The following is a 23801-nucleotide window of genomic DNA, read 5'->3' on the forward strand; positions in this document are numbered from 1 at the left end:
CAATAGTAGCAACAACAGTGACAACAACAGCAGCAGCAGCAACAACAGTAACAACAGCAGCAGCAACAACAGCAGCAACAACAGCAGCAGCAGCAAGAACAACAGTGAGAACAACAGCAACAATAGCAACAGCAGCAACAACAGCAACAGCAACAACAGCAGCAACAGCAAAAAAACAAAAAAAAGCAGCAACAATAATACCAGGAACAACAACAGCAACAGCAGCAGCAGCAGCAGCAGCAGCAATAAGAACAGCAGTGAGAACAACAAAAGTAGGAACAACAACAACAGCAATAGCAGCATCAACAAAAGCAGCAACAGCAGGAACAACAGCAATGGCAGCAACAATAGCAACAACAATAGGAGCAGCAAGAACAGTAACAACAACAGTGACAACAACAGCAGCAACAAAACTGACAATGGGAACAACAACAACAGTAACAGAAGCAGCAATAACACCAGTGACAGCAGGAACAACAACAGCAAAAATAGCGGCAGCATCAACAACAGCAGGAACAACAACAGCAGCAACAAGAACAACAGCAATGATAGCAACAACAGCAGCGGCAACAACAACAGTGGCAACAACAAAAGCAGCAACAACAATAACAGGAACAATAACAGCAACAGCAGCAACAAAAATAGGAGCAGCATCAACAACAACAGCAGCAACAACAAAAACAGCAGTTACAGGAGCAACAAGAGCAACAGCAACAGCAGCAATAACAACAGTTGCCACAGCAAGAGTAGCAACAACAGTGACAACAACAGCAGTGACAATAACAACAGCAGTAACAACAGCGGGGACAGCAACAGCAGTGACACCAGAAACAACAGCAACAATAGCAGAAGCAACAGCAGGAACAACAATAGCAGTAGTGACAACAACAGTAGCAGCAGCAGCAACAGTTAGAAACAACAGCAGCAACAATAGTAGCAACAACAATATCAGCAGCAACAAACTTGTGGGGAGTGCATCATATACATTTCTCTTTTTTTAGATTATTTGTTTACTTTTTGAATAGGTTCATATGGTTCAAAATTCAGCAAGAACAACAGAGTATGTGCTGAAAGGTCTCCCTCTCACAGCCACCGAATTCTATGACAGCCAATGGTAAGGTTCTTGCATAGATAGTATATACTCATGTATCTGATACAAGTAAATATCTGTATATATTTAATACATATATATTTTTCACTTATTTCCCCACAAATGGTAGAATTTATATTTTCTATACTTTGCTTTTTTTCATTAATAATATGTCTTGGAGAACTTTCCTTGTTAGTGTATATAAAGCTACCCCATTCTTTTTAATGGCTGTATGGTATTTAATTAAATGACATACCATAATTTATATAACTGGTCTCCCAATCAGTGGTCATTTAGTTTGTTTCCAGTCTTTTGTTAAATAATAAAAAAATTGCCTTAAAAATAATCCTGTACTTTGCACATGTAAGTTCCTAGAAGTGTGGAATTGCTTGGTAAATTGATATGCACACTTGTAATTTCTTTTACTTTTGTCATATTGCTGATCAAATTTCTATTCCTACAGGCAATGTAGGGTAATTTCCCCACATTCTTTCCCAAGCAGTTTGGTCTTCAACAATCCAAGTGGAAATTAGTGCAGTGTTCATTCGTCCTTCTCTTATTATGAAGGAGGCTGAGCATATTTTTATATATTTAAGAGCTGTTTTTCTTTTCCTTCACTGAATTATCTGTTTAAGCCCTTTACTCATTTTGTTCTATTGGGTAGTTGCTCTTATGGATTTGTTACAGCTCTTTATACATTGGGGAAATTAGTCCTTTGTAGAGGAGTAAATATTTTCTCCACGTTTGCTATTATTTTTTTAAAAGCTTATGGTAGTTTTTCAATGCAGAATTTTTAATTTTTATGAAGGCAAACTTATTGATCTTTTAAAAAATGGGTCCTGGATTTTTGGCCATATTTACAAAGACCTTCCCCACTATGAAAATATAAAGGTATTCTCCTCTAGTATTTTTGTTATTTTACTTATTTTTTTTTATACTCTTAAGTCTGATTTCATTGGCATTGATCTCAATGTGTGGTATGAGGTGTATATTCAACCTCATCTTTCCTTCCCACTGGCTATAGAGCTGGCCCCAAACATGTATGGAATAGTCCCTTCAGGAATTTCGGCTCCCTACTTCTGCATGTTCTCAACCTCATCAATCGTTTCGGGCAAAGTCTTCCCTTTGGTCTCGGGTAGCAGCAACACCAGTCCTCCAGCAATCAAGCCAACCACAGCTGAAAGCCAAACAGATGTAAATCACATTAGGAACAGACACATTCAGGCTCTATTATTAGAGCTCCCCTTATTTCTTAAAAAAAATTTTTGTGTGATTTCCTATACTTATGAATTTCTTTGCCATCTGACAGCCCTGTTCTCCATCATAAATATTATGCGGATCCCAAACTCTGTTGGATTACAATTCCTTATAGGGAAATGAAATACTTGACATTTTAAGTCAAGGTTATTCTAGGCTAGAGGACACTGCCACTATAATATTAAGATACTTGGGAGTTAGAAAATAACTCTGAAAAAAAAATCAACTCTAAGAAAAGAAGGAACATAACCCTGCCAATATAAAGCACTTAGTGATGAAAAGGAGTCAGAAACTTGGATCGTTACTGGCAAATAAAAGTAATGAATCACGTATTACTGTATGAGGTCTGACAATTAAGTTCTCGAACTTATTGCAATGATATTGCTAACTTTTTTTTTATATCAGAGGGATTATTCATTATGAATTTGTACCAACCAGACAAACAGTTAACCAAGTTTACCATTTGGAAGTGCTGAAAAGCCTGCGTGAAAAAGTTAGATGACCTGAACTTTTCACCAACAATTCATAGCTCTTGCATCACGACAATGCACCAGCTCACACAGCACTGTCGGTGAGGGAGTTTTTAGCCAGTAAACAAATAACTGTATTGGAACACCCTCCCTTACTCACCTGATCTGGCCCCCAATGACTTCTTTCTTTACCCAAAGAGAAAGGAAATATCGAAAGGAAGACATTTTGATGACTTTCAGGACATCAAGGGTAATATGACGACAGCTCTGATGACCAATCCAGAAAAAGAGTTCCCAAATGGCTTTGAAGGGTGGACTAGGCGCTGGCGTTGGTGCATAGCTTCCCAAGGGGAAGGTGACCGTAGTGATATTCAGCAATAAGGTAAGTAGCACTTTTTCTAGGATGAGTTCGCCAACTTAATTGTCTGACCTTGGATAACAACATTAAAAAGTATAGCCAGGACTTTGAGTTTGAATTCAGGTGTTCAATAAGTTCCTGTTGTTCTTTTTTCCTTTATCTCCAGCTCCAATTTTTTGCCTGTGCTGGGAGGTAATTATAAATATTATAGTGTTTTAGTTTCTTTAAATTCGAATACAAGTTTTTGGGTGTTAAATTTACATTTTTATATGTTTTTCTGTAATAGAGTGCAAAAAGTGGGATGTAGGTCCTCAGTAGTTTTGGAGTGACAGAAAAATGCATGCTGGACTCCATTTTTGCATCCTTAAAAAGTGACAGCATAGAGGCCAGAGCGCAGTGGTTCTGTGTGCCAGGTGCAGCTCTGGGTGACTGGTCCCAGTTGCGACACCCACTTTACTGGTCTTTGAGCCCTGGGAAGTGCTACAGTGTCCCTGAGGGTCCGGACTCCCCTACATAAAGTGGGGTGATATGCCTACCTCACAGGCTTGTGCTGAGGCTGAAATGAATTCCTGTTTATTAAGTGCTTACAGCAGGGCCTGCCACAAGCCAGAGCTAAATAGCTAACCTCTCAAAATCTCTCCAAACCTCTCTCAAGAGGCATTTGATTTAACTCATGCAAACGGTAAACACAGGCAGCTGGCTTTCATTCTCTGAAGCGAATGAATTAGGAAGCGGATACAATAGAGTAACTGAATTATCACCCATTTAGCATTTTATATTTGCAAAGATAAGACTAATTAAGCAGAGCATTCCTTATCACTTTGTCCAGTGCTCTTTTAAGTGGGTTTGTCAATTTTCAGGCTTCTAGATTTCTGTGTCTGGCTATTTCAAGACCACAAGTAGCATGCCATTATTATGTGGAAAAGAAAGGGAAAGAAGTTAAAATGGAAAACTATTAGTTTTGCTAGCTACTCAGATTAAAAAGACTGGCGAGGGAAGTTGAAACTACCAGCAACAATTAAACGGGGAATTGTCACAGAGTGTACTTGAAATGTTGAAATGCAATGAAAAATCCTTTACTTTTTCGAGGGGAAGGTGAGGTCTGAGGGAGGGTGAACAGTGGTGCTCCCGGGCTTCGACTTCGCGCTGCTTCATTAAATAGCGCTCAGAGAAGCTGAAGCGTCTGTTCTCTACCCAGAAATCTCCCAGGGACCCACTGATCACTCACTGCCCACCTAAGGGGGTGGTGGAAATTGAGGCACCTCCACCTTGTTCCCTGAAAGGAAGGAGTCCAGAAGGTGTGACGGCACTCCCTAAGGTGAAAAGGGGACTCTGGGGACAGGTCCCTCAGCCAGTTCTGGGGGAAGAAGGAATCTGGGGCATGGATGTCCCGTAAGCAGTGCCAGCCATTCTGTGACCATGTTATGGTTATCTCAGGATACAGAGCTCGTGTTCTATCAACTGTGGCCATGTCGCTGTTCAGTTGGAATGTGGCGGAATTCACTGGGCCTGTTTCGAGGGTGAGTTCTATCAATGGTTTGGAATTGTTACTGGCAGATCTACAGCAGTGGAAAATTTCCCCTTACAAATCCCTGAGAAGAGGAATGAGCAGAGATACTTGTGGAGAAAAGCATGGGGCGCTCCCCTGGGGTGCACCTGAGAGGGTCTCTTCCTTCCTCCCCCCCAAATTAAGTGAGTGTTGTATGCCCAAGGGGAAAAGTGTTACATTTTTGCCAAATGAAAACGGACTCAGAATGGGTCTGAAAGGAGACTGAAATGGGTGCATTGAGGCGTTCCAGCTAACATGAGAAGGTGAATGTTGTGTGTGTGAATCTGGAAGTGTGTGTGTGTGTGTGTGTGTGTACATAGGAGAGGATCTGTCCCATAGTCCATAGCTGTGGGGAAAGGCAATGGGTGTTGAATGAATGGAAGTGGTTCCCAGTCCCCTGTCACAGTCTGCAGACTTCCTGTCCAACACATGCCTCTTTGTGTTAATTGCTGATCCTTAGACTTGTCCCTGTCACTTTCTCTCCTCCAAGCTGGTCAGGGATGCGAGGGCTCAGCCTTGGTACATTCCTGCAGCGTCAGAAGGGACGTGCTGAGCCAGCCCTCCTTAGAGCTAATTGCCTGAGGAATGTGAGGAAGTGTGCCCAACACCAACACAGATGTTCCACGGTGCTAAAGCATGGCCTGTTTCCCTGGGTGTCAAATGGCCCTTTGCAAAATGTCAACAGCCTTTCTTTAACGCGATTGAGTAAAGAGTTTGTATTTTTCCACATCTGGGTACAGAGGAGGCAGAAAAGAGAGCTCTTTGATAAAGACACCCAAGGAAGGGTGGAAATCAGCGAGGAGAGATAGACAACCTTTTTCATCTTGTTCTTTCTCGACTTTGTACCTCTGCAGGCAAGGGTCTGAATGAGTCCCATACTTGAGTATTAGTAGCTACTGATAGTAACTGCTACTAACACTAATAGTGTTACAAATACTAGTATACTAACACTAATAGTATTACTAATTACTAGTCATATTTAGTAATTACTGACAGGCATGACGCCTATTTTGAGGTAGAAGAATAGAGGTCCCTAGAAAAATAGGTTTTCATTCAAAGACCTCTCTTAGGATTTCTTACCAAAAACCACCAGTGGGAGCTCTTGCCAGACGTCGGTGAGCCGGTAGACCAGGAACGGCGTGATGATGCCACCGATGTCACACATTGAGGAGCAGACAAGGACACCGAGATTCCTGAAATGCAGGCAACTGATTTAACTTTTTAACTTATCACAGTACAGTAGCTAGCTCCTGCCCCACACCCAAGTAAATACTTCTCCAAATCATTCAAATGTCTGTGAACTGAAAAATGTGTTCACATTATTTTCAATACACATAAATGATATATAGTACACTGTTTCATATTCTGTTATATTTGTTTTACACTAACTTTCTTGAAGATTTTTAATTGGGGGGCGATTTTCACTTTCCACTTTCATCACTAACTTCTCTGTTTCTATGGTCCTGCTTGTGTTGCTTCTGATCACCACCCCTTGTGGCCATTTGGTAATCACTCTCTTGCAATTCATTACCTTCTGTTCTCACCACAGTTCCTGTATTTTACCCCAGGCTGTAAGTGTGAAGGTGTGACCTACCTTTAGATGTTCTCATGCTCTCTTACCCTGTGTTTTGAAAAGTAAGGTGTCCTCGGCTGGCACCTGTGGTAGTTTGAGCCAAGAAGCAAATGCCCCAACCACCCTCTTCAAGCAGAGGAAAGTGTGCTCACCTGATGAATGTGGGGTATAGTTCCGCATTGACAAAGCAAACCATTTCGTAGGCCATCGTAATCCCCATTCTGCCCAAGCATGCGACTGTAACTCTTAGCCATTGTAGATCTGAGGGACAAACACACCACTTACACATAGAGAACAGGACCCCTGATCTTCAAACAGGGTTCCAGACGGGGATTTGCACATTCCAGAACGGGACAAGAAAGCAGAGTTCTTCTATAGACTCAAGACAACGTCAGCGTATTTCCGTCTGTTTGTTTTAACTTTAGACACAGTCCTAATACTCTCTTAACTTTAAACCGCAGTCATTAATGCCAAAAGAATTATACCAGTTTTAAAAGCTGGGCCAGCATTAGTCTATAGAGGTCACCCAAAAGAAATGGCAAAAATATGGGCAGATTCTAAGTAACTGCTAATAACTAGAGGATTCAAACAAAGCTCCATGTTGCTTATAGGATCATGTTATGCCGGCTTTTGCTCCCATTCATTGAGAAAGTATTTTAAAAGGAAAGAAAGGAACTGAATAATTGTTCATGGATGGCATTCATTTAAGTATTCTTATTAATTCTACAGAATGGTGTAGGGAGGTCAAAGGGATTTCCCAAATAATACCTGGGAAGTGCTGAAATCAAACCAACCCTGGGCCTGTTCTGCCGCAAAGCCCATGCTCTCTGCTTTGGGCTGGCCTGACTGCCTGTCACAGGGTCCTCCTTATCACATCAGAGCACAGTTGGGTGTGATTATACTAGGTCAGGCAAACACGGGATTTGATTGTTCTTCCAGGCAGGGTGGCCCTATGGGTTTGTCAGGAAGGTCCCAGATACTGTCTTCATTCTTTCTAAATCTATCTGGATGGTGAATTCCACGGTCTTCCTATCAAAGGGCTGTGACACCCCTCTTCATAGGATCTTAGAAAACAAGACCCCAGCTTGGCCTGACACTTACCATCAGGGATAAAAACCGAGGCTAGACAGGCTGCGCCTGCTACCACATTTGATGCAGCCCACGGATAACGGCGACCGATTCGGTCAATGGTGACGATGATGATGAAGGCTGCTGGGAATTCCACCAGGGCGGAGTACAAGAAATCCAGGTAGATATTGCTCCCTGCCAGGCCCAGGTGCATGATGAGGCCCTGGTAGAGAACAGAGCTCGTGAACCTGAGTAAAGAGGAGAGCTCAGGTCAAGCGAAGCACCAAGAGTGAGTCTCCGAAAGCGGGGGGGGGCTTCTGGAAAAAATGAGAGTTGATAGCAGATCACCTTTCTTTGTCATCTCCTTATGGCTATTCCATTCCATTGCTTTGACACTATCTGACCCACTGTGGTGGCTGGCTGTGACCCCACAACCAGCAGAGCGGAAAAACTAGGACAGCATCCCCTGGCCAAGTTGAAAGGCAAGAAGAAATGTCTTACTAGAATGATTTTGTTTAGTAAAACTCTATTGGGTTATTAATGGTTGTTAATTATTTCTCTGGGGTCTTCTAATACAATCGATACCAAAGGGTTGACTACTTATTAATAATTCAAATTTTAGGACACCAGAGCACCAAATGGTGATTCATCTTCTGCCATGATACAAATAACATTTTGACAATGTTTCTAGTTTTGTGGGCTGAAAGTGCTCATGGTCTGTCATGGAAAATATGAGGACAACTGGGAAGAGTCACAATGATTCAGAAAAGGAAAGAAGGCTAATGCGGCCAAATTTCACGGGTGCATTTCTCATGCCATACGGTGAAGGTTGCTAAATTCATTCCCGATGAGCTTTGCTTTTGTCAGTGACTATCAATCTTCTGTCGGCCAGTGTGAGTCATCTGAACGCTGCACACTGAAAGCAAAGGGTGCTACAGTGAGGAAGGCTCGGGCACCGCACACAGCTCAGAGCCGGGAGCAACCCGCAGGCAGCGAAAACGGTCACGCTGAGCTCACTGGACTGTGGAGTCAGTGGGTTACTCCTGTGGTTCATTCTTGTTCCAAAGGTTTTGTTTTCCCCTTCAGGCAGAAAAGAGGGGGAAAGGCCTTTTCCTTGCCAGTCCTATACAATTGAGACAGATGTACACCCATCATCAATTCATCTATACCGATGGTTCTCAATTCTGGCTACACATCAGAGTCTCCTGGAGAATTTTAAAAATATTGGTTCCTGGGCCCTTCCCTTGATTATTTTAACAGTATTCTTGCGGGGGAGGGGTCTGGCCTTGGTATTTTAAAATCTCCCAGGTGATGCCAAGGTGAGGCCAAGGTTGAGAATGTACTGATTGAGGCTTTGGGGCTTGAAGTAGATTTCAATATCTGTCTGAGAAAAATGGTATACGGAAAGCTTGCTATAAAGGAGCCTTTTGCTGCCCTCTATTGATGCTAATACGAGAACTAGGCTATGCTTTGAAGGTGCGCTTGTCCCCCGCTCCATGTGGATGACTGGGATGTGGAAGGATTTGTGAAAAAATATTGTGAAAAATATTCCTTACCAGTTGTACATCAAGATCAAAGTGTGTTTCCTTATCTGAGGGGTTCTGACCAAGTCAAGAAATGAAGGATTCATCTTCTCCCCGGTTTCCTCATCAGGTCTGAGGCTCTACGAGTAGAAATAAGAGGAACGGCTTTGTATATTTAGTGATGGTGTCCCTGGGTCATACAGAAGTGACAATAGTGCCTCACGCTTGCTGAGTACTTATATGCCCAGGACTATGCTAAGCCCTTCACACACACGAGCTCATTTAGTCTTTACAACGATCCTAGGAGGTAGGGTCTCTGTTTTTCACCCCATTTCACAGAAGGGGAAGAAGGGATACAGGGAAGCTAGATAACTCAAGCACGTACATAAAGTGACACTGTGTGGGGGAAGCACGGTGGGTAAATCAAGGCCCAAATGATGGTGTGTGAAAGCCAGAGAAACTAGGGGAAGAAAACTCTAGCGAGACCAGCGGTGACTGGACTTATTGCCATCACGTGACCTCTGAACTCGGACGAGACAACAGCTCACGCAAGCTTTGTTCCCTGACCAATCTCTGCATGGATATAAACCTAAGCATTGATGCTGTGCTGAACATGAGCGGAAAAGAACGTGTACGTCAACCACCCAGAAACCAAAGAGGAAGTGAAGAAGAAAGGCCTTTGAATCCCAACTCCTCGTTCTAAATGTGATGAATGTTATGTAAAATCTTAAATTCTCATGGGTAACCCATCTTAGATCCTCATTCAGAAATGATTTATTCTTATTTTGACATAATTTACTAATACATTTTTCTCTTTTCCAGCTCCTGTCGGATGAAAGGTTTAAGTTAAAGGTGGTGAGGTCTGCTAATGGCAAAACACTGAATGCCAAGAAAACAGACACCTCGGTAACTTGTTCAAGGAGGTAGGGGATTGCTTAAAACATCCGGGGACAATTTCTATCCACAATTCCAAGAAGTTATTGTGTTTGAAAATATGTTTTACTGACCTGGGAATCTCCTCTGGGGAAAACCCCCTTCCCTGAGGATGCTGACGGACACACAGGTAAAGAAGGCATCAGGTACTAAGGTGTGAGTAGCCAGCACAGTTTTGAGACGCACACGACAGAAGCTCCTCATTTGACTTTTAAATGATTTTTGGTTTCCTTTTAGTTTTATGTTTTTCCATCTGCTTAACGTATCTGACCGGGGAACTGATCATCTTAGTACAACAGAAACATCCAGTTGCATAAGACGGTCCCCTCCGGTGGCACCCCTTTGAGAAGGTGGTTGGAACCCCTGACTTAATACTTCAGCTGCTGGCTCACCTGAAGAGAGGCAGGCAGAGGTTTTCCATTTTTCTTTGCAATGTGCTTAAGGACTGTCATGGCTTTAGCATTTTTGTTCTGGGAGATCAGCCACCTCGGAGACTCAGGTATGCACCTAGGGTATAGTACAAGTGTTATCAGTACTGTTAAGTGGAGGGGGAAATCTTACAGAACCCCGCCCTCGCTAGCAGCCATAGTCAGATTTCTGTGAGGGATCTTACTCAGTGAGGTTTGGGTGGGCCACAAAGGAAATAAAACAGTGCAGAGCTGCACAGCCAAGGAAACCATCAACGAAGTGAAAAGGCAGCCTACTGAACGGGAGAAGATATTTACAAATCATGCATTTGATAAGAGATTAATATCCAAAATACATAACTCATACAACTGGATAGCATAAAAGCCCCCAAAAATCCGATTTAGAAATGGGCAGAGGATCTGAATATACATTTTTTTCCAAAGAGGACATACAGATGGCCAACAGGTACATGAAAAGATGCTCAACATCACTAGCTGTTAGGGAAGTGCAAATCAAAACCACAATGAGATAGCACGTCACACCTGGTGGAATGACTATTATCGAAAAGACAAAACTAACCAATGTTGGTGAGGATGTGGAGAAAAGGGAACCCTTGTGTGCTATTGGTGGGATTATAAATTGGCGCAGCCACTATGGAAAACAGTATGGAGGTTCCTCAAAAAATAGAACTACCCATGACCCAGCAATTTCACTTCTGGGTGTTTATTTGAGGAAAACAAAAACACTAACTCAAAAAGATATATGCACCCTGATGTTCATTGCAGCGCTATTTACAATAGCCAAGATATGGAAGCAACGTAAATGTCCATCAATGAATGAATGGATAAAGAAAATGTGATATATATTATATATACATATATAATGGACTATTATTTAGCCATAAAAAGGAATACAATCTTGCCATTTTGACAACATGGATGGACATTATACCAAGTGAAATAAGTCAGACAGAGAAAGACAATACAGTATGATTTACTTATATGTGGAATCTAAATAAAAAACAACAAAAAAACCAAACTCATAGACACAAGGAACAGATTGGTAGTTGACAGAGGCAGGGGGTGAAGGAGGTCAAACAGTGCAAACTTCCAGTTGTAAAATAAATAAGTCCTGGGGATGTAATGCAAAGCATGAGGACTATAGTTAACGATACTATATTGAATATTTAGAAGTTGCTAAGGGAGTAGGTCTTAAAAGCCCTCGCCATAAGAAAAACATTTTTATAAAATTGTGCAGAGGCATATGTGATTCTTTCCTCCTTCAAATGCGGACTTCTGCTCAGCTCTGTGCAGGAAGCCTTGGGTCCTCTCTCCAGAGTTCCCAGTGGAACTATGGGAAGCAAACCACAAAGCAGGGTGTGGCTGAATACCCAGGTCTGTGCTGCGGGGAGAGGCAAGTCAGCTCAGGTGGGCACCAGGCTTGTTAGCTGTGAGGACTCACAGGCAGGGTGGAGATGGGAGTATGCAGGCCCTTATGGGGGGAAGCAATATTTTAGATGGATATTATTTTGAGAACTGATTTCTTAAAGGAATGAGATAAGCATTTGTTCAGATGGTGAGAGAACTTATGAACCAGACTGCACAGATTGAGCTTGACCTAGAAGGACAAAGGGAACCCCTGTATGTCCTTGAGCGGGACTATAGCCACTTGGGGCTGTGTCGGGAGAGGTCGCTTTGAGCGCTGGTTCAGGGTGGGAGGGAGGAGGAGGGACTGTGAGAAAGGAGGGGGCAGGACTGCTCTGGAGTCCTTCTTGGGGAGAGTCAGGCAGGCCCCAGCTGGGGTCATCACTGGGGGCGGGGGGTTTGCTCTGAGAGGCAGGGTTCAAAAGGAAACCCAGCGCATGTTTTTGTGGGAGTGCGATGGACAGAGGAGGAGTCAACAATTCCTGGGTTAAGACTTGACATCAGGAACAGGAGCGTTTGTATGCTCAGTGGCCGTCAACCCACAGCTCACAGCATGGTCCTTTCTGCTGTGACGTCACAGGGAAGTTTTTCTAGATCACATTTGGCATACATGTTCAGCTCTGGCCGCCTACACTTCAGGAAGCAGAGTCAGTTTGGCTGTTACCTGAGCTGAAGGGCCAAGAAGGTGAAGGGCTTGGGAACCAGGTCAGAGGAGGTAGGACCCAGAAATGGCTAGCCTAGAGGTGGAGGGTCTGGATGGATTCTGAGAGGCATATCCAAACAGTTAAAGAACTGACTGGTAGAATAGAAGTTAAAGTAATTTTTTGAAGCTTTAAATGCAGAGTTAGGAACCCTGGTTAGACTTTACAGGAATGTAGATTGTGGTCCAGTGACCCTGCTCTTGAACCTGAGCTTTGGATTCTGCAGGAGAACGGCTTGCTTGAAACGGAGTTAGCATTACCCAGGACAGTGCTCACGCGGAGGCTGCATCATCCTCTGTCGGGGGTGTTGCTGTAGGACCCCAGCCCTGGACAGGAAGCTGGGCAGGAGGGCCCCCAATGTTACCTGACCTCAAAGAGCTGACAGCCTACTGGGACACACCATCAAGCCATGCGATGTCCAGTGGACAGTTGATGCCAGCAAGCAGGGAAATGTGAAGGTTGCAGAGATGTGTGCACAATGCCACCACATGGGACAGAGGCGCCCGCCTGGGCAGGCTGACCGGGGTCAGCTTCAGGGAAGGTGAGGCTTGCACTGGGTCCCTCCTCCTGTGACTCCCATGCCTCCTCTGTCCCTGTAACTCCTCCTTTCGTGCCGACGGTGCCACCTCCTTCTTTAGTCCTGGCTCCTTGTCCTTAGGTTGGCTTTCAAAAATTGGTGTTCCCTCCTGTTCTGCCCCATCCCCATTCCTCTCCCTGTCCTGCTCATTTTCTCGGCGTGAACCCATCCGTCCCCATAGTTACAGCAAAGATGTGAATCTCTGCACGTTGAGGTCCTTCCAGCACCTAGAGTTCTGCATGTCCAAGGCTCACCTCATCACCTTTCCTTGCACACCCGCTCCTCCTGTGTTCCTTCTCTCTATGAACAGTATTGTTGCCTGACAGCTGAATTCTATAAACACGTCCCCCCCCCCATTTAGCCCTCTAATCCCATTAGCTATGAGAGAAAAGCCTCGGTATGACTGGAGAGGCAGATAAGACTCCCTCTGGGGAGTGTCTCAAGGTGTATTGGGACCTGTTGGAATGCTAACAGTTAATCTCCTCTGGGAGGACACAGTAACAAGGTGTCCTGGGGCTATGTGGTGGATATGTGAAGGCATAGCATATGCTGGAACATAATGGATATGTTAATAGATAAGGCTTTGAGGCACAGACCTCAAACGGATGCTAATCTGATCAACAGCAGTTTTACTTCTCAATAAAAACCTAGCGTGGACCCGATTCGGTGGCTCAGTCTGACCCTCTGAAGGCTGAGTCCCTTGGTCTCGCACTTAAATCTTACTTCTGTCTCTCTCTTTATTCAATCTGCGTCGCCCCTCTCGTGTCCCATTTGCCCTTGCCACGCAGGACGTGACACGGTATTCCCACCAACACGCAGACACACAGCCTACACTCTGGGTGCCATCCACGTGGCACTGTCTCTCTCTAAACGTTTACACTCAGTCTATCACCAAGCTCTGTCATCGCCACTTTATTAGTATTGTCTATAATTTTCTTCATTTTCATACCCACAACGTCTGTCTTAATTCAGGCCCTTGTCCTCTCCTGCAAGGATTACGGCAATAGTCTCTCACCTGATCCCCTTGCCTCCATTATTCCACAAAAACACCTGTTTTCTACTCTGCATCTTGAGTGATGTTTTGAAAATGTTGTACCATCATGGAGCTGGTACAATTATAAGTCAATTCAATGTGATTCTGTTGGGTGAACGTGGCAAGAAGAAGTGCTTCAGAGGTGGCCAGAACGTGGATACTAGGTGGACCTTTCTGTCACACTAAAGTATAAGGCCTTTATTCTGAAAGGAACAAAACCACTGAGACTTTTAAGCTGGAGAGTTACATGGTAGAACTGGATTTTTAAAAAAGGATTAGAGGCTGGTAAAGCAAATATCAAAGAGGCCAGTTCTGAGTCTATTGCAGCAATCCAGGCAAGAAATCATGGACTCCTAATGGGAATGGGAAAAAAAGGGGTGGATTCAGAGACAGAAAGGAGGTAGAAATGGATATAAGGAGGGAGCTAAGGATCACTCTCAGAGTTTTACTGGTTTTTGGAGGAGGAACAGGCTTCCTGGGAAGGTGGAGGTGTTTATTTCTTGGACAACCCTGGGAAGAACAAGTGGAGATGCCCAGAAATGAAATACATGGGTTTGTTGCATGGGAGAGAGACGGTTGATAATCCAGCATCCTTTGTGTTTTATTTCAGGTAACCCCGCATTAGAGGTTTTTGATAGTTTTTGCTGTTTCTACTGTTTCCCACATTTCCCTTAGGCAGCGTGACAAACATATTTGACTTGCCCTGGCAGCTGATTGATTGGTATGGTCTGTGTGTGGGGGGTGCCATATTGGCCTTATCTGGGATAAAGACTGCTTGTGATTGATTGGGGATGTCTGCTTTGGGCATGGATATAGGGAAGAGGTGACACAAGTGCGATACTTAGCTTCTCTATTCTAAAGTTTTCTCTGAAGAGAGACAGAATACAAACAGTAATATTGTCAATCTCTTCAAAGGGTATCACAGCCACTCAGAGCTAATTTAAACACCACATGAATACTGTGAAAACGTAAGGTCCAAGTTATAAAACTCTTAAGTCCAAAGTGAAGGGGCATTTGACTTCCAGAGGGAGGGCAGGCTGAACCTCTTGGTTTTTAATCCCTGAAACGTGGACCTGAGCTTCCTGTGAAACAAGAGAGTGAAGGAAACCTTAGAATTCAGAAGAATGCTGTGCATTAGGGAAGATAGAAATAAAATATTTCAATTCATTTCCTTTTTTGTTCCAAACAGACTTACCAATAATAAAGCAAGAAGCAAAAGTTGGGCAGAGTAACTGTGAGCTGCAGCCACCTCCAGTGAGGAAGGGCATATGCTATCCCAGCAAGTAGCAGGAGCCCAACGGTAAAGGTGACTTGGTAAAAAATCCCCACTGTTCTCCGGTAGCTCAGTCCGACAAACTCTGTAACTGCGGAGAGAACCCATGTGGTCAGAGTAAGTCAGTACAACAGTGAGCTGGCTGTCCAACTATGCAGAAACTAGAATACCAACCTCTCAAGGAAGTAGTCCAAATTCTAGAATTTTCTATACAGCTCTCTGAAAAAAGTTTAAGTGTTCTTTGGGGCCCATTTTGTTAGAATTATTGCTGTTGCATTAATTAACATAAAATCTTATAATCCCACCTTAGATGGGGTGAAAGGCCTGCCAAGATGAGCAAAACTTTGGATTTATAGAACAATCTCATGAACAAGTGCAATTGTATTTTAGATACATAAAAAATTTTGACCTAAAGTAATAAGGCAGTGATAATTTAAGACCTGAATAAGTGACTCAAACATTAAATTTAGATTGTAGATACTTTCTACATAAATGAATACCTCAATATGACTTAGTTAAACATTTCCTTTGTGATCCTGTTAATATGTGTAAGTGGCTTAAAAACCTAGTAATGAGTTTTAAGCTGACTGGAGTCAGCTAGTACAGCTTGCAAAAACTGATCTTCAAATTTTCTGGAATTTTGCAAGCTGGTTGTTAAATCCATTGGTGTCTTAAAAATCTGTCATGGTGGGAGTAGTTACAACTTAGAAATCAGAAAACACTATAAATCAGCATTTTTATTTTCCAAGTCCCAGTTTATCAGCATGTCACTGCTCATGGAAGAATAATTAGCTTTACCTTATCCCATGATTACATCATGACAGATGTATGAAGTCTGTGGTACATGAATTTAGGGAATAGTATTTTTTTTATATCACAAAGGTACTAGAATTGAAATGTCAGATATTCCATGAGCCACAGAGTTTTTGTTTTCAATGTTTGGTAACTATGTTAAATACTTCAATCATTTATAAACCAAACAGAAATGCATCCTAAAAATATTTCCATAAATTACTGTGAATTATTCAAAAGTGTTTTATAACAGTGTTAAACAAAATTGTGCAATTGCCCAATAAATAGAAATGTCTGTCTTTCAAAGTGGTTGGGTCACGGATGGATCTGAGGGTGGTGGGGTTGCACAAAGTCTAGTAGCAAGGGGTCTGTCTCTCCAGGACATTCAGAGGGACTGGAAAAGAAATTAATGGGGGAAAGCTGAAATTAACTGTTGCTGAAATTTAAATGTACAGACTTGAATTGAACATATTTCTATGTACTGTGTTTTCCCAAAAATAAGACCTAATTGGAAACTAAGCCCTAGCATGATTTTTCAGGATGCTCATAATATAAGCCCTACCCCAAACATAAATCCCAGTTGAGATCATCAGCAAGACATGACTGTTTGAATAAATGTAGATTTTTGTACATAAATAAGTGAATAAATGTAGATTGTTGGAGCAAAAATTAATATAAAACCCCGTCTAATTTTCGGGGAAACATGGTATTATGTGTTCTAGAAACCAAATTATTAATCAAATAACTGTAATAACTCCTTTGTTGACCAAACATAGATTAGATGCCTGCCATGACAGGCACCTAATAGTATTAAGCACCATCTTTTTTTTTTTTTTTTTTTAACATAGCATGCTGATCTCTATTTGAGCTCAGGGGTTGCCCAGTTTACAGGTCATTTAGATTATTTAGACCCTTCTCTTTTCTCTGTCCTTTTCTGGATGGGGTGCCATCTAGCCCTCCCCTTTAGGTGTTATTTCTCAGACAGTGATAGTGACAAATAATAAGCATATTATGTTCATTATGATGCAATATGAATAGCAGAGACCATGAGACTAGAAGAAGAACACACACATGCATACGAATACACACACACACACACACACACACACACACACACACACACGCTCAATAAATTGAGGTAAAGTTTACATGGAATCCCTCTGTATTATTTCTTATTACTGCTTATGAATACTCATATAGCCATCTTTTTTTTTAATCTCACAGAATTTTTCTAATTAACTTTGCAGGTAAAATTTTAAGCACACATACTCTACTTCTGTCGTGTGCAATCAGAGCTTTATTATAATTTTCTCAATTTCAGAGTGTTCATCTTCCTGGGTATGGATGCTACTTGAATGTAGCCAAAGAGAAAGTAATGATGGGATAATTTCCCAAGATCTAATAATGACGGTGATTTTTCTTAATATTGCTTTAAAGATGCTATGCTGTCAGAATTCAAATATTCTCTTGTACTCCATGGAGCTTAAGCCTAACTCTGGCTACTAATATGTAGGATGTAAATGATGTTCCTGGTCCTACAAATGACTGAGGAACCTCGATTGACCACAGCCCTTACAGCCTCAGTTCCCTTGTATAGAAATTGAGGATAACTATGGTTCACTAGAATGGATTTATGCAAAGTATTCAAGTCCCTTATAAATCTAACGTATCTCTCATCATTGAACTTTATGTAAAGGCCTGGCTGGCTACATTTTTTTGTCTCTGCAACACCCCAGGGTACAGAAAACACAAATTCCTAAAGAGTTATATAAGAAGCTGGACGGCATGTTTACTCTCACTCCCGACTTCATTGTTTTCTTTATAGGAGGAATGCAGAATGAGTTGACTGAAAAGATTTTAGAAATTCTTCTGATACAGGAAGGAAAAAAAAAAATCTCTCGATGCTGTCTTGAAGCCAAGTCATTTTTTCCACACCGCTACCCCCCACCTGGCTATATTTTGGCAGCAGTGACCGTGTGTCGCCCCAGCTGCAACCACATGCATTCTTACTCAGGATGTAGCTGATTAACCAGTTTGCCTTGCTGACCAGTCCCTGGATCAGACGAAACATTACCACCCACGTATAGGTTGGGGAGATGGCCACGAGCACTCCAGATGTAGCGTTGATGAGGATTGTAACCAAGAGGCAGAGTTTACGGCCAAACCTGCCAGGAGAAAAACAAAGAGAGCGAAGAGAATTAGAGTAGATGTATGAAGGTTGTAGAAAATCCATGGACGATATGGAAACCTAAAGTGGAGGTTAACTCTGAATTATGGAAATTCAGGAAACACGAATTAATGCCCACCAGGTGAGCCCGACTTCAGGTCAGCTCTGGTCAAGACTTTTCATTAGTGCCCACTATGGGTACATTTTAAGTGTAATAGCCCCATTCACCCCAGCACTGGAGCGTCTCTCCAGTCCCACACTGTGGAGTGTATTCAGGGAGGGGGTGGTTCTTCCAGGCCACCCAGAGCTGAATGCCCTAGGGGCCTGCCTGTGTAGGTCTTCCATCACCCTAGGTGCGGGGGCCTCCGCACGAACAGTCTCAGCTAACTGCCCACCCAAGAGTTTTCGCTTTAGAGAAAACCAAATTCAGTGTTTGGTATACTCCTTCTTTTGAAACACTGCTCTTGGACTTTGTGGTAGTTGCATAGCTCCATGGAAACAATCTTTTGTGTCTCTCCACCTGTCAGTCACCTCACATGTTGCCATCCTACAGGGCCTTTGTTATGGCGTTCCCTGGGAAGATAGCTTCCACACAGTTTTATTTGACAGACTTAGGTTTCATCAGTGTGGGGCCTGGAGAGTGTCTCAGGACACAGAGCAGAGGGAAACCTGGGAGCCTGGGTTGGACTTTGCCACTTACTATGGTATCGGGAGAGTTATCCAACCTTTCTCAATTTCTTCATCTGGAAGAGAACTCTCTGACCCAGATGACAAGAAGATTAAGGGAGATATTCCATGTAAAGAGCTTGGCACAAAGCCCTCCCTCCCCCGCCCCTTCCTTCTGTTTGCAAAGCTGCCTCTCAAAACGTTGACTCGGGGCTTAGTACTCTTATGTCCACGTTTTTTATCATGATCTCCTGGTTTTGTTCTAAGAGATGCCCTAATTAGCTGTTGGTCGATATTTTAAGAATTCTTCATAGAAAGCACGGTTTTATTAAATCTTTGTTTATCGACTTCGCACTGAATAGTCATTAGAGCTTCGTGTTATTAACATTGCACATTCGGGGTGGTGGCTGGACAGTTTGTGATTACAGCTCTTCTTTTATTTTTTTTTAATATTTTCAATTACAGTTGACATTCAATATTATATTAGTTTCAGGTGTACAATATAGTGACTAGACATTTATATAACTTACGAAGTGATCACTTCAATTAGCATAGTTTGACGCTATATATAGTTATTACAATATTATTGACTATATTCCCTATGCTGTACTTTACATCCCCATGACTATTTTATAAGTGCCAATTTGTACTTCTTAATCCCTTTATCTTTTTCACCCAACCCCCCCTTCCATCTGGCGACTCTTAGTTTTAGACAACTATGTTCTAGTGACAATTTCAATACGAACTGACCATTTGAAAATAATCCACAACATTGTTAATAATTATTTGGGAATATTAATGCTTTAAAACTGAAATTTAAAGATCAAGCAGTCTGATTAGCAACAAATGCAAACCACTACACTTCTTAAAACCCTGTTTTGACCACATTGTTTTTTAATTCTCAATCAGGGGTTCCCCATTGCAAATATATACCCCATTGGCCTTTTTATTCAAAGCTTTCCAAAGTCACATCTCAGTATAAGTTTTAGCCATTCTTCTCCCATTCTACCCAAACCCCTTCCTTGACCCTCAAAGAGTTTAGAAACATGTACTCAAGTGATAGCTCTTTAACTCCCAAAGATGACGCGGGCACGCCAGAGAGCATCAGCCACAGCCCTGTAGGTAGGTGGACAACATCCTGTGGCTGATGAGAGGGGACTGGTCAGCATTTGAAACTCAGAGTGTGAAAACCTTTGGAAAATCAAATCTACAGGCAGAAAAACTTCACTGGATACAATGCTATTAAAATAATAATAATAATAATATAATAATAATAATAATAGTGTATGGCTTATTTTGGAGATCCAGAATAGTGGTTTGAAACTTTCCCCCCTGCAACAAAACCCCTTCAGTGGTTCAATGAAACCAAAGAGATAAAACAGGACAGGGGGAGGGCTCCGGGACTGCTGGCTTCTTAAGTCCTTTAGCTGCTTGCTACACAGAATGTGGCCCAAGGTCAAGGACATCTCATGGGAATGGTCAGAAATGCAGATTCTCAGGTCCTTCCAGCCCTACCAGATCAGAACCAGAATCCCAACAAGGTCACTGGGGGTGGTGGGTGGTGGGGGGTTATATGCACATTAACATTGGGGAAGAACTGCTTTCATGTCTCTGAGCCTCAGTTTCCTCATTTGCAAATTTAGGATAATAAAATATCCTTTTAAAGGCTGTTATGATCCTAACTGAAGTACAGCACACGAGGATACCCAATACAGTGACTGGCACAGAGCAGGTAGTGGAGAACTTGATTTAGAAGCTTCCACATAGCTGGGTAAGTTTGACTGTGACCCACTGGGACTTTGATTTTGCTTTGCTCTAGTTCCACCATGAAATCCAGTCTGTGCGGTGCTGGCTTTTGAGAGCTGATTATTAGATTTTTGGAAAATTTGTGAGCTAATTGTTAAACACAGCCATTATTAAAAATTAAATTATACACTTACAATTAAGCCAATTATATTAAAAACAAGTGTAATGACTATGCAAAATTTATTGCTTCCTAATTATTTCACTGTGGTCGACCATTATCTATGCTCATGGTGTTATTTACATCTATCTGTGTGTCTGTATGGTGAGAATACTATATGATGGTGCATATTTCTAGCCAACTCTGTGTTCAGTGACTTCACTTGGATAGCTTGCAATGGACCACCATGGAAATATTAACACCATGGAAGTCAGCAAATGCTACAAATTGGGACTTCTTCCCTCCGAGAGCCAGTTGTCAAACATTTACAGCATGCCACTAAATATAGCACTTATAATTACTGATCAATAGAGTAAAAAATATGGAATTGGTGAGAGATCCCTTTTTTTGGATCAGGTGATATTCAAAATCATTAGGAGGTTATGGATGATGAAATAAATTAGACACCTAAAAAAAAGTTTATTTTCAAATTCTCTAACATATGTCTCCCTCCTCTCTCTCTCTCTCTCTCTCTCTCTCTCTCTCTCCCTTCCTTCCTTCCTTCCTTCCTTCCTTCCTTCCTTCCTTCCTTCCTTCCTTCCATCCTTTTGTCCATTTGCAAAGCTGACCTTCAGAAAGTTGGTGTAAGACTCAGTATTCTTATTCACAATTTTTTCATAATTTCCTCCTGGTTTTCTTTTAAAAGAGCCTAATCAACTGTCAGGTCATATTTTAAAAATTTGTCCTAGAAGACAATCTACTTTATTTATTTATTTATTTGTTTGTTTGTTTGTTTGTTTTTTAGCTGAGTCATCCTGCCAACAGCTCAGCTCAGGCGGGACTCGAACTGCTGTTGCTCAGAGCTCACACTCTTGAGCGAGCTCTTAACCAATTGAGCCACTCGGCTGGCCCCGATCTACTTTATTTAATATTGATTTAATCTATAGCATAAAATGGGTTTCCATGAGATTCTTGAATAAAATCTGAAAATTGTTCAGAAATAGCATTAATTATGCAAAAGGTAATTGCCTTTTTTTGAACTTTATAGCTGTTATCTTATTTCACACTCTTACATGCATGCACCAATAGAACAGAAAAAGGGGCAACAACCAACAAAACTTCAGACAGTTGAAGAAAAAAGAACACCCCAGAGATATGTACACAGCTTTTTGGGAATAATAATGAGTAATCAACTTTACATAGGAGAATTAAACAATATGAACAAAATAATGAGGTCATCTGAAAAGGTGGATAATTGACTGGGGATTGTAAGTCAGGAATGCACTGTCAGTGGAGAATTATAACCTGTCTCCAACTCTTCGAGTGGGATGAGAATAATTAACTCATTTATTGTACCAGCTGTGAGGTTACCTATTTGCTCACTTCCGTGCTGTTAGTGTTAGTGTCTGCACCTTACGGGGAAGGAGGGAGAGGAGAGGGAACAAGGAGCCAGTGGGCCAGACAGCCACTCACGGAGCTCGAGGGACTCTGGACCGTCCCTTGCCAGTGTGTCTCTGCAGACTTAAGGGGTCATCTCCAAACAACCATCCTCAGTTATACAGCAATAAAAACAAAAGTGAATGACCTTCCTCTCACCTCACAAGTCTCCCACAGAGTTCCAGAGAGAGCCTTTGAAGGGAAGCTGAGCAGACAGTTAAAGAAGTGGTGTGATGGATGGAACCTGTGGCCCAGCATCTCAACTGTCCCCTTTCCTTTCTCCTGCCGCCATAGTGGGTTGGGCTGTGAAAATGCAGATGCCCCTGGGGGTGTGATAGATTAAGCCATCCTTACCAATCTTTAACACGTTTGTAAATTTTAATCCAGCCTGACAATATAAGATAACCAGAGAAAATGTTCTGTTTACATTTTATATGATACTCACAGGTTTGGGTTTATCTCTATCCTAGATATAGTTGGGGAACAACAAGCATAAAGTATATTTACTTTACCATTTATTTACCATTAAAATTATATATATCTATATATCACTATCTCACCAGGCGACTGATGTTTAAAGAGAAAGATACTGTTCAGAATGTTGAGCAGTGCCTGGCACATGGAAAATAGTCCATAAACAGTTGGCATGATGTGTATTGAATAATTAGCCCTGATGGCCAAGTTATCGAAAGTGCTAATCAAGTTAAAGCAAATTTTTCTGTTCCTTTCCCTGTGAGGACTCCTAAAAATATCTAACTGGTCATCAACAGTGCAAAGATGCATGTTATAAGGAACTTTCAGCACAGTGAATCTGGGATTCTCTAATGATGGATAATAACATATACGGGATTAGCCCGAGTCACTGAATGTTAGCCCCTGAATGCACAGACCATCCGAGAGGACCATCTGCTGGCCGTTCCACATGGAACAGGCTTTCCTCATCTCCCTCCAGGGACACTGACGTTATGGAAGTGAACAGTTACCTCTCTCAGTGTAGACAGACTCGCTTCCCTGTCACCAAATTTCATCCTAGGTACCATGCTCATAATTACATCTGGCCCAAGGGCCCCAATTCAGGAAGCTTGCAATCCCCTGGGCCAAGGTAAGGACAGCAGTAGGGAGAGTTTGCGCTGGCTCTGGGAATATGAGAGGTCCTCAAAGAATGAGCTGGGAATTACAAAAGGGATCAAGCCATCTATTTATTAGTCTTCCTTCTAACTCTAGGCTTCTGGATAGCCCTCCTCTCCCCGCCCCCCAAGGGAAAACTGCTGCCTAATATTGAAACATCCTTCTATGACCCAGAACATTGGAAAATAAAAGCATCGGCCATGCTTATCCAAGCAACAGAAAAAAATTCTGAAATTGTCAAGACAACCAATGGTAGGCCAGGCAATTGTAGTCTGTGTGATTTGGGAAAGGATGGTATTCAAGCAAGGACAGGTGAACTCAAGTGATTTTGGAACCCGTGGCCCCCACCTACCTGTCTGCTATGTAGCCGATACTGATGGACCCGATAAAAAATCCTATATTCACCGCCGATTGAAACAGGTCCAGCATCCAGGAGTTGGCACACACTAGGTTAAACTGCCGAGGGGCGAA

General features: G+C 42.3%; 1 protein-coding gene across 1 annotated transcript in view; it reads right to left on the reverse strand.

The window, feature by feature from the left end:
* The window catches only part of LOC109393995 (solute carrier family 22 member 2), a 28583-nt gene that overhangs the window by 2648 nt on the left and 2134 nt on the right, over positions 1-23801 (reverse strand). The window contains exons 2-10 of the mRNA XM_019663749.1: positions 23683-23786; positions 18040-18194; positions 15160-15328; positions 10214-10328; positions 8922-9028; positions 7399-7613; positions 6450-6558; positions 5805-5917; positions 2168-2267 (exon numbers count right to left, since the gene is read on the reverse strand). Of these exons, the coding sequence (XP_019519294.1) occupies positions 2168-2267; positions 5805-5917; positions 6450-6558; positions 7399-7613; positions 8922-9028; positions 10214-10328; positions 15160-15328; positions 18040-18194; positions 23683-23786 (1187 nt within the window). The remainder of the gene's footprint in view (positions 1-2167; positions 2268-5804; positions 5918-6449; positions 6559-7398; positions 7614-8921; positions 9029-10213; positions 10329-15159; positions 15329-18039; positions 18195-23682; positions 23787-23801) is intronic.

This window comes from Hipposideros armiger, unplaced genomic scaffold (assembly GCF_001890085.2).
Source record: "Hipposideros armiger isolate ML-2016 unplaced genomic scaffold, ASM189008v1 scaffold_404, whole genome shotgun sequence".
NCBI classification, from domain to species: domain Eukaryota; kingdom Metazoa; phylum Chordata; class Mammalia; order Chiroptera; family Hipposideridae; genus Hipposideros; species Hipposideros armiger.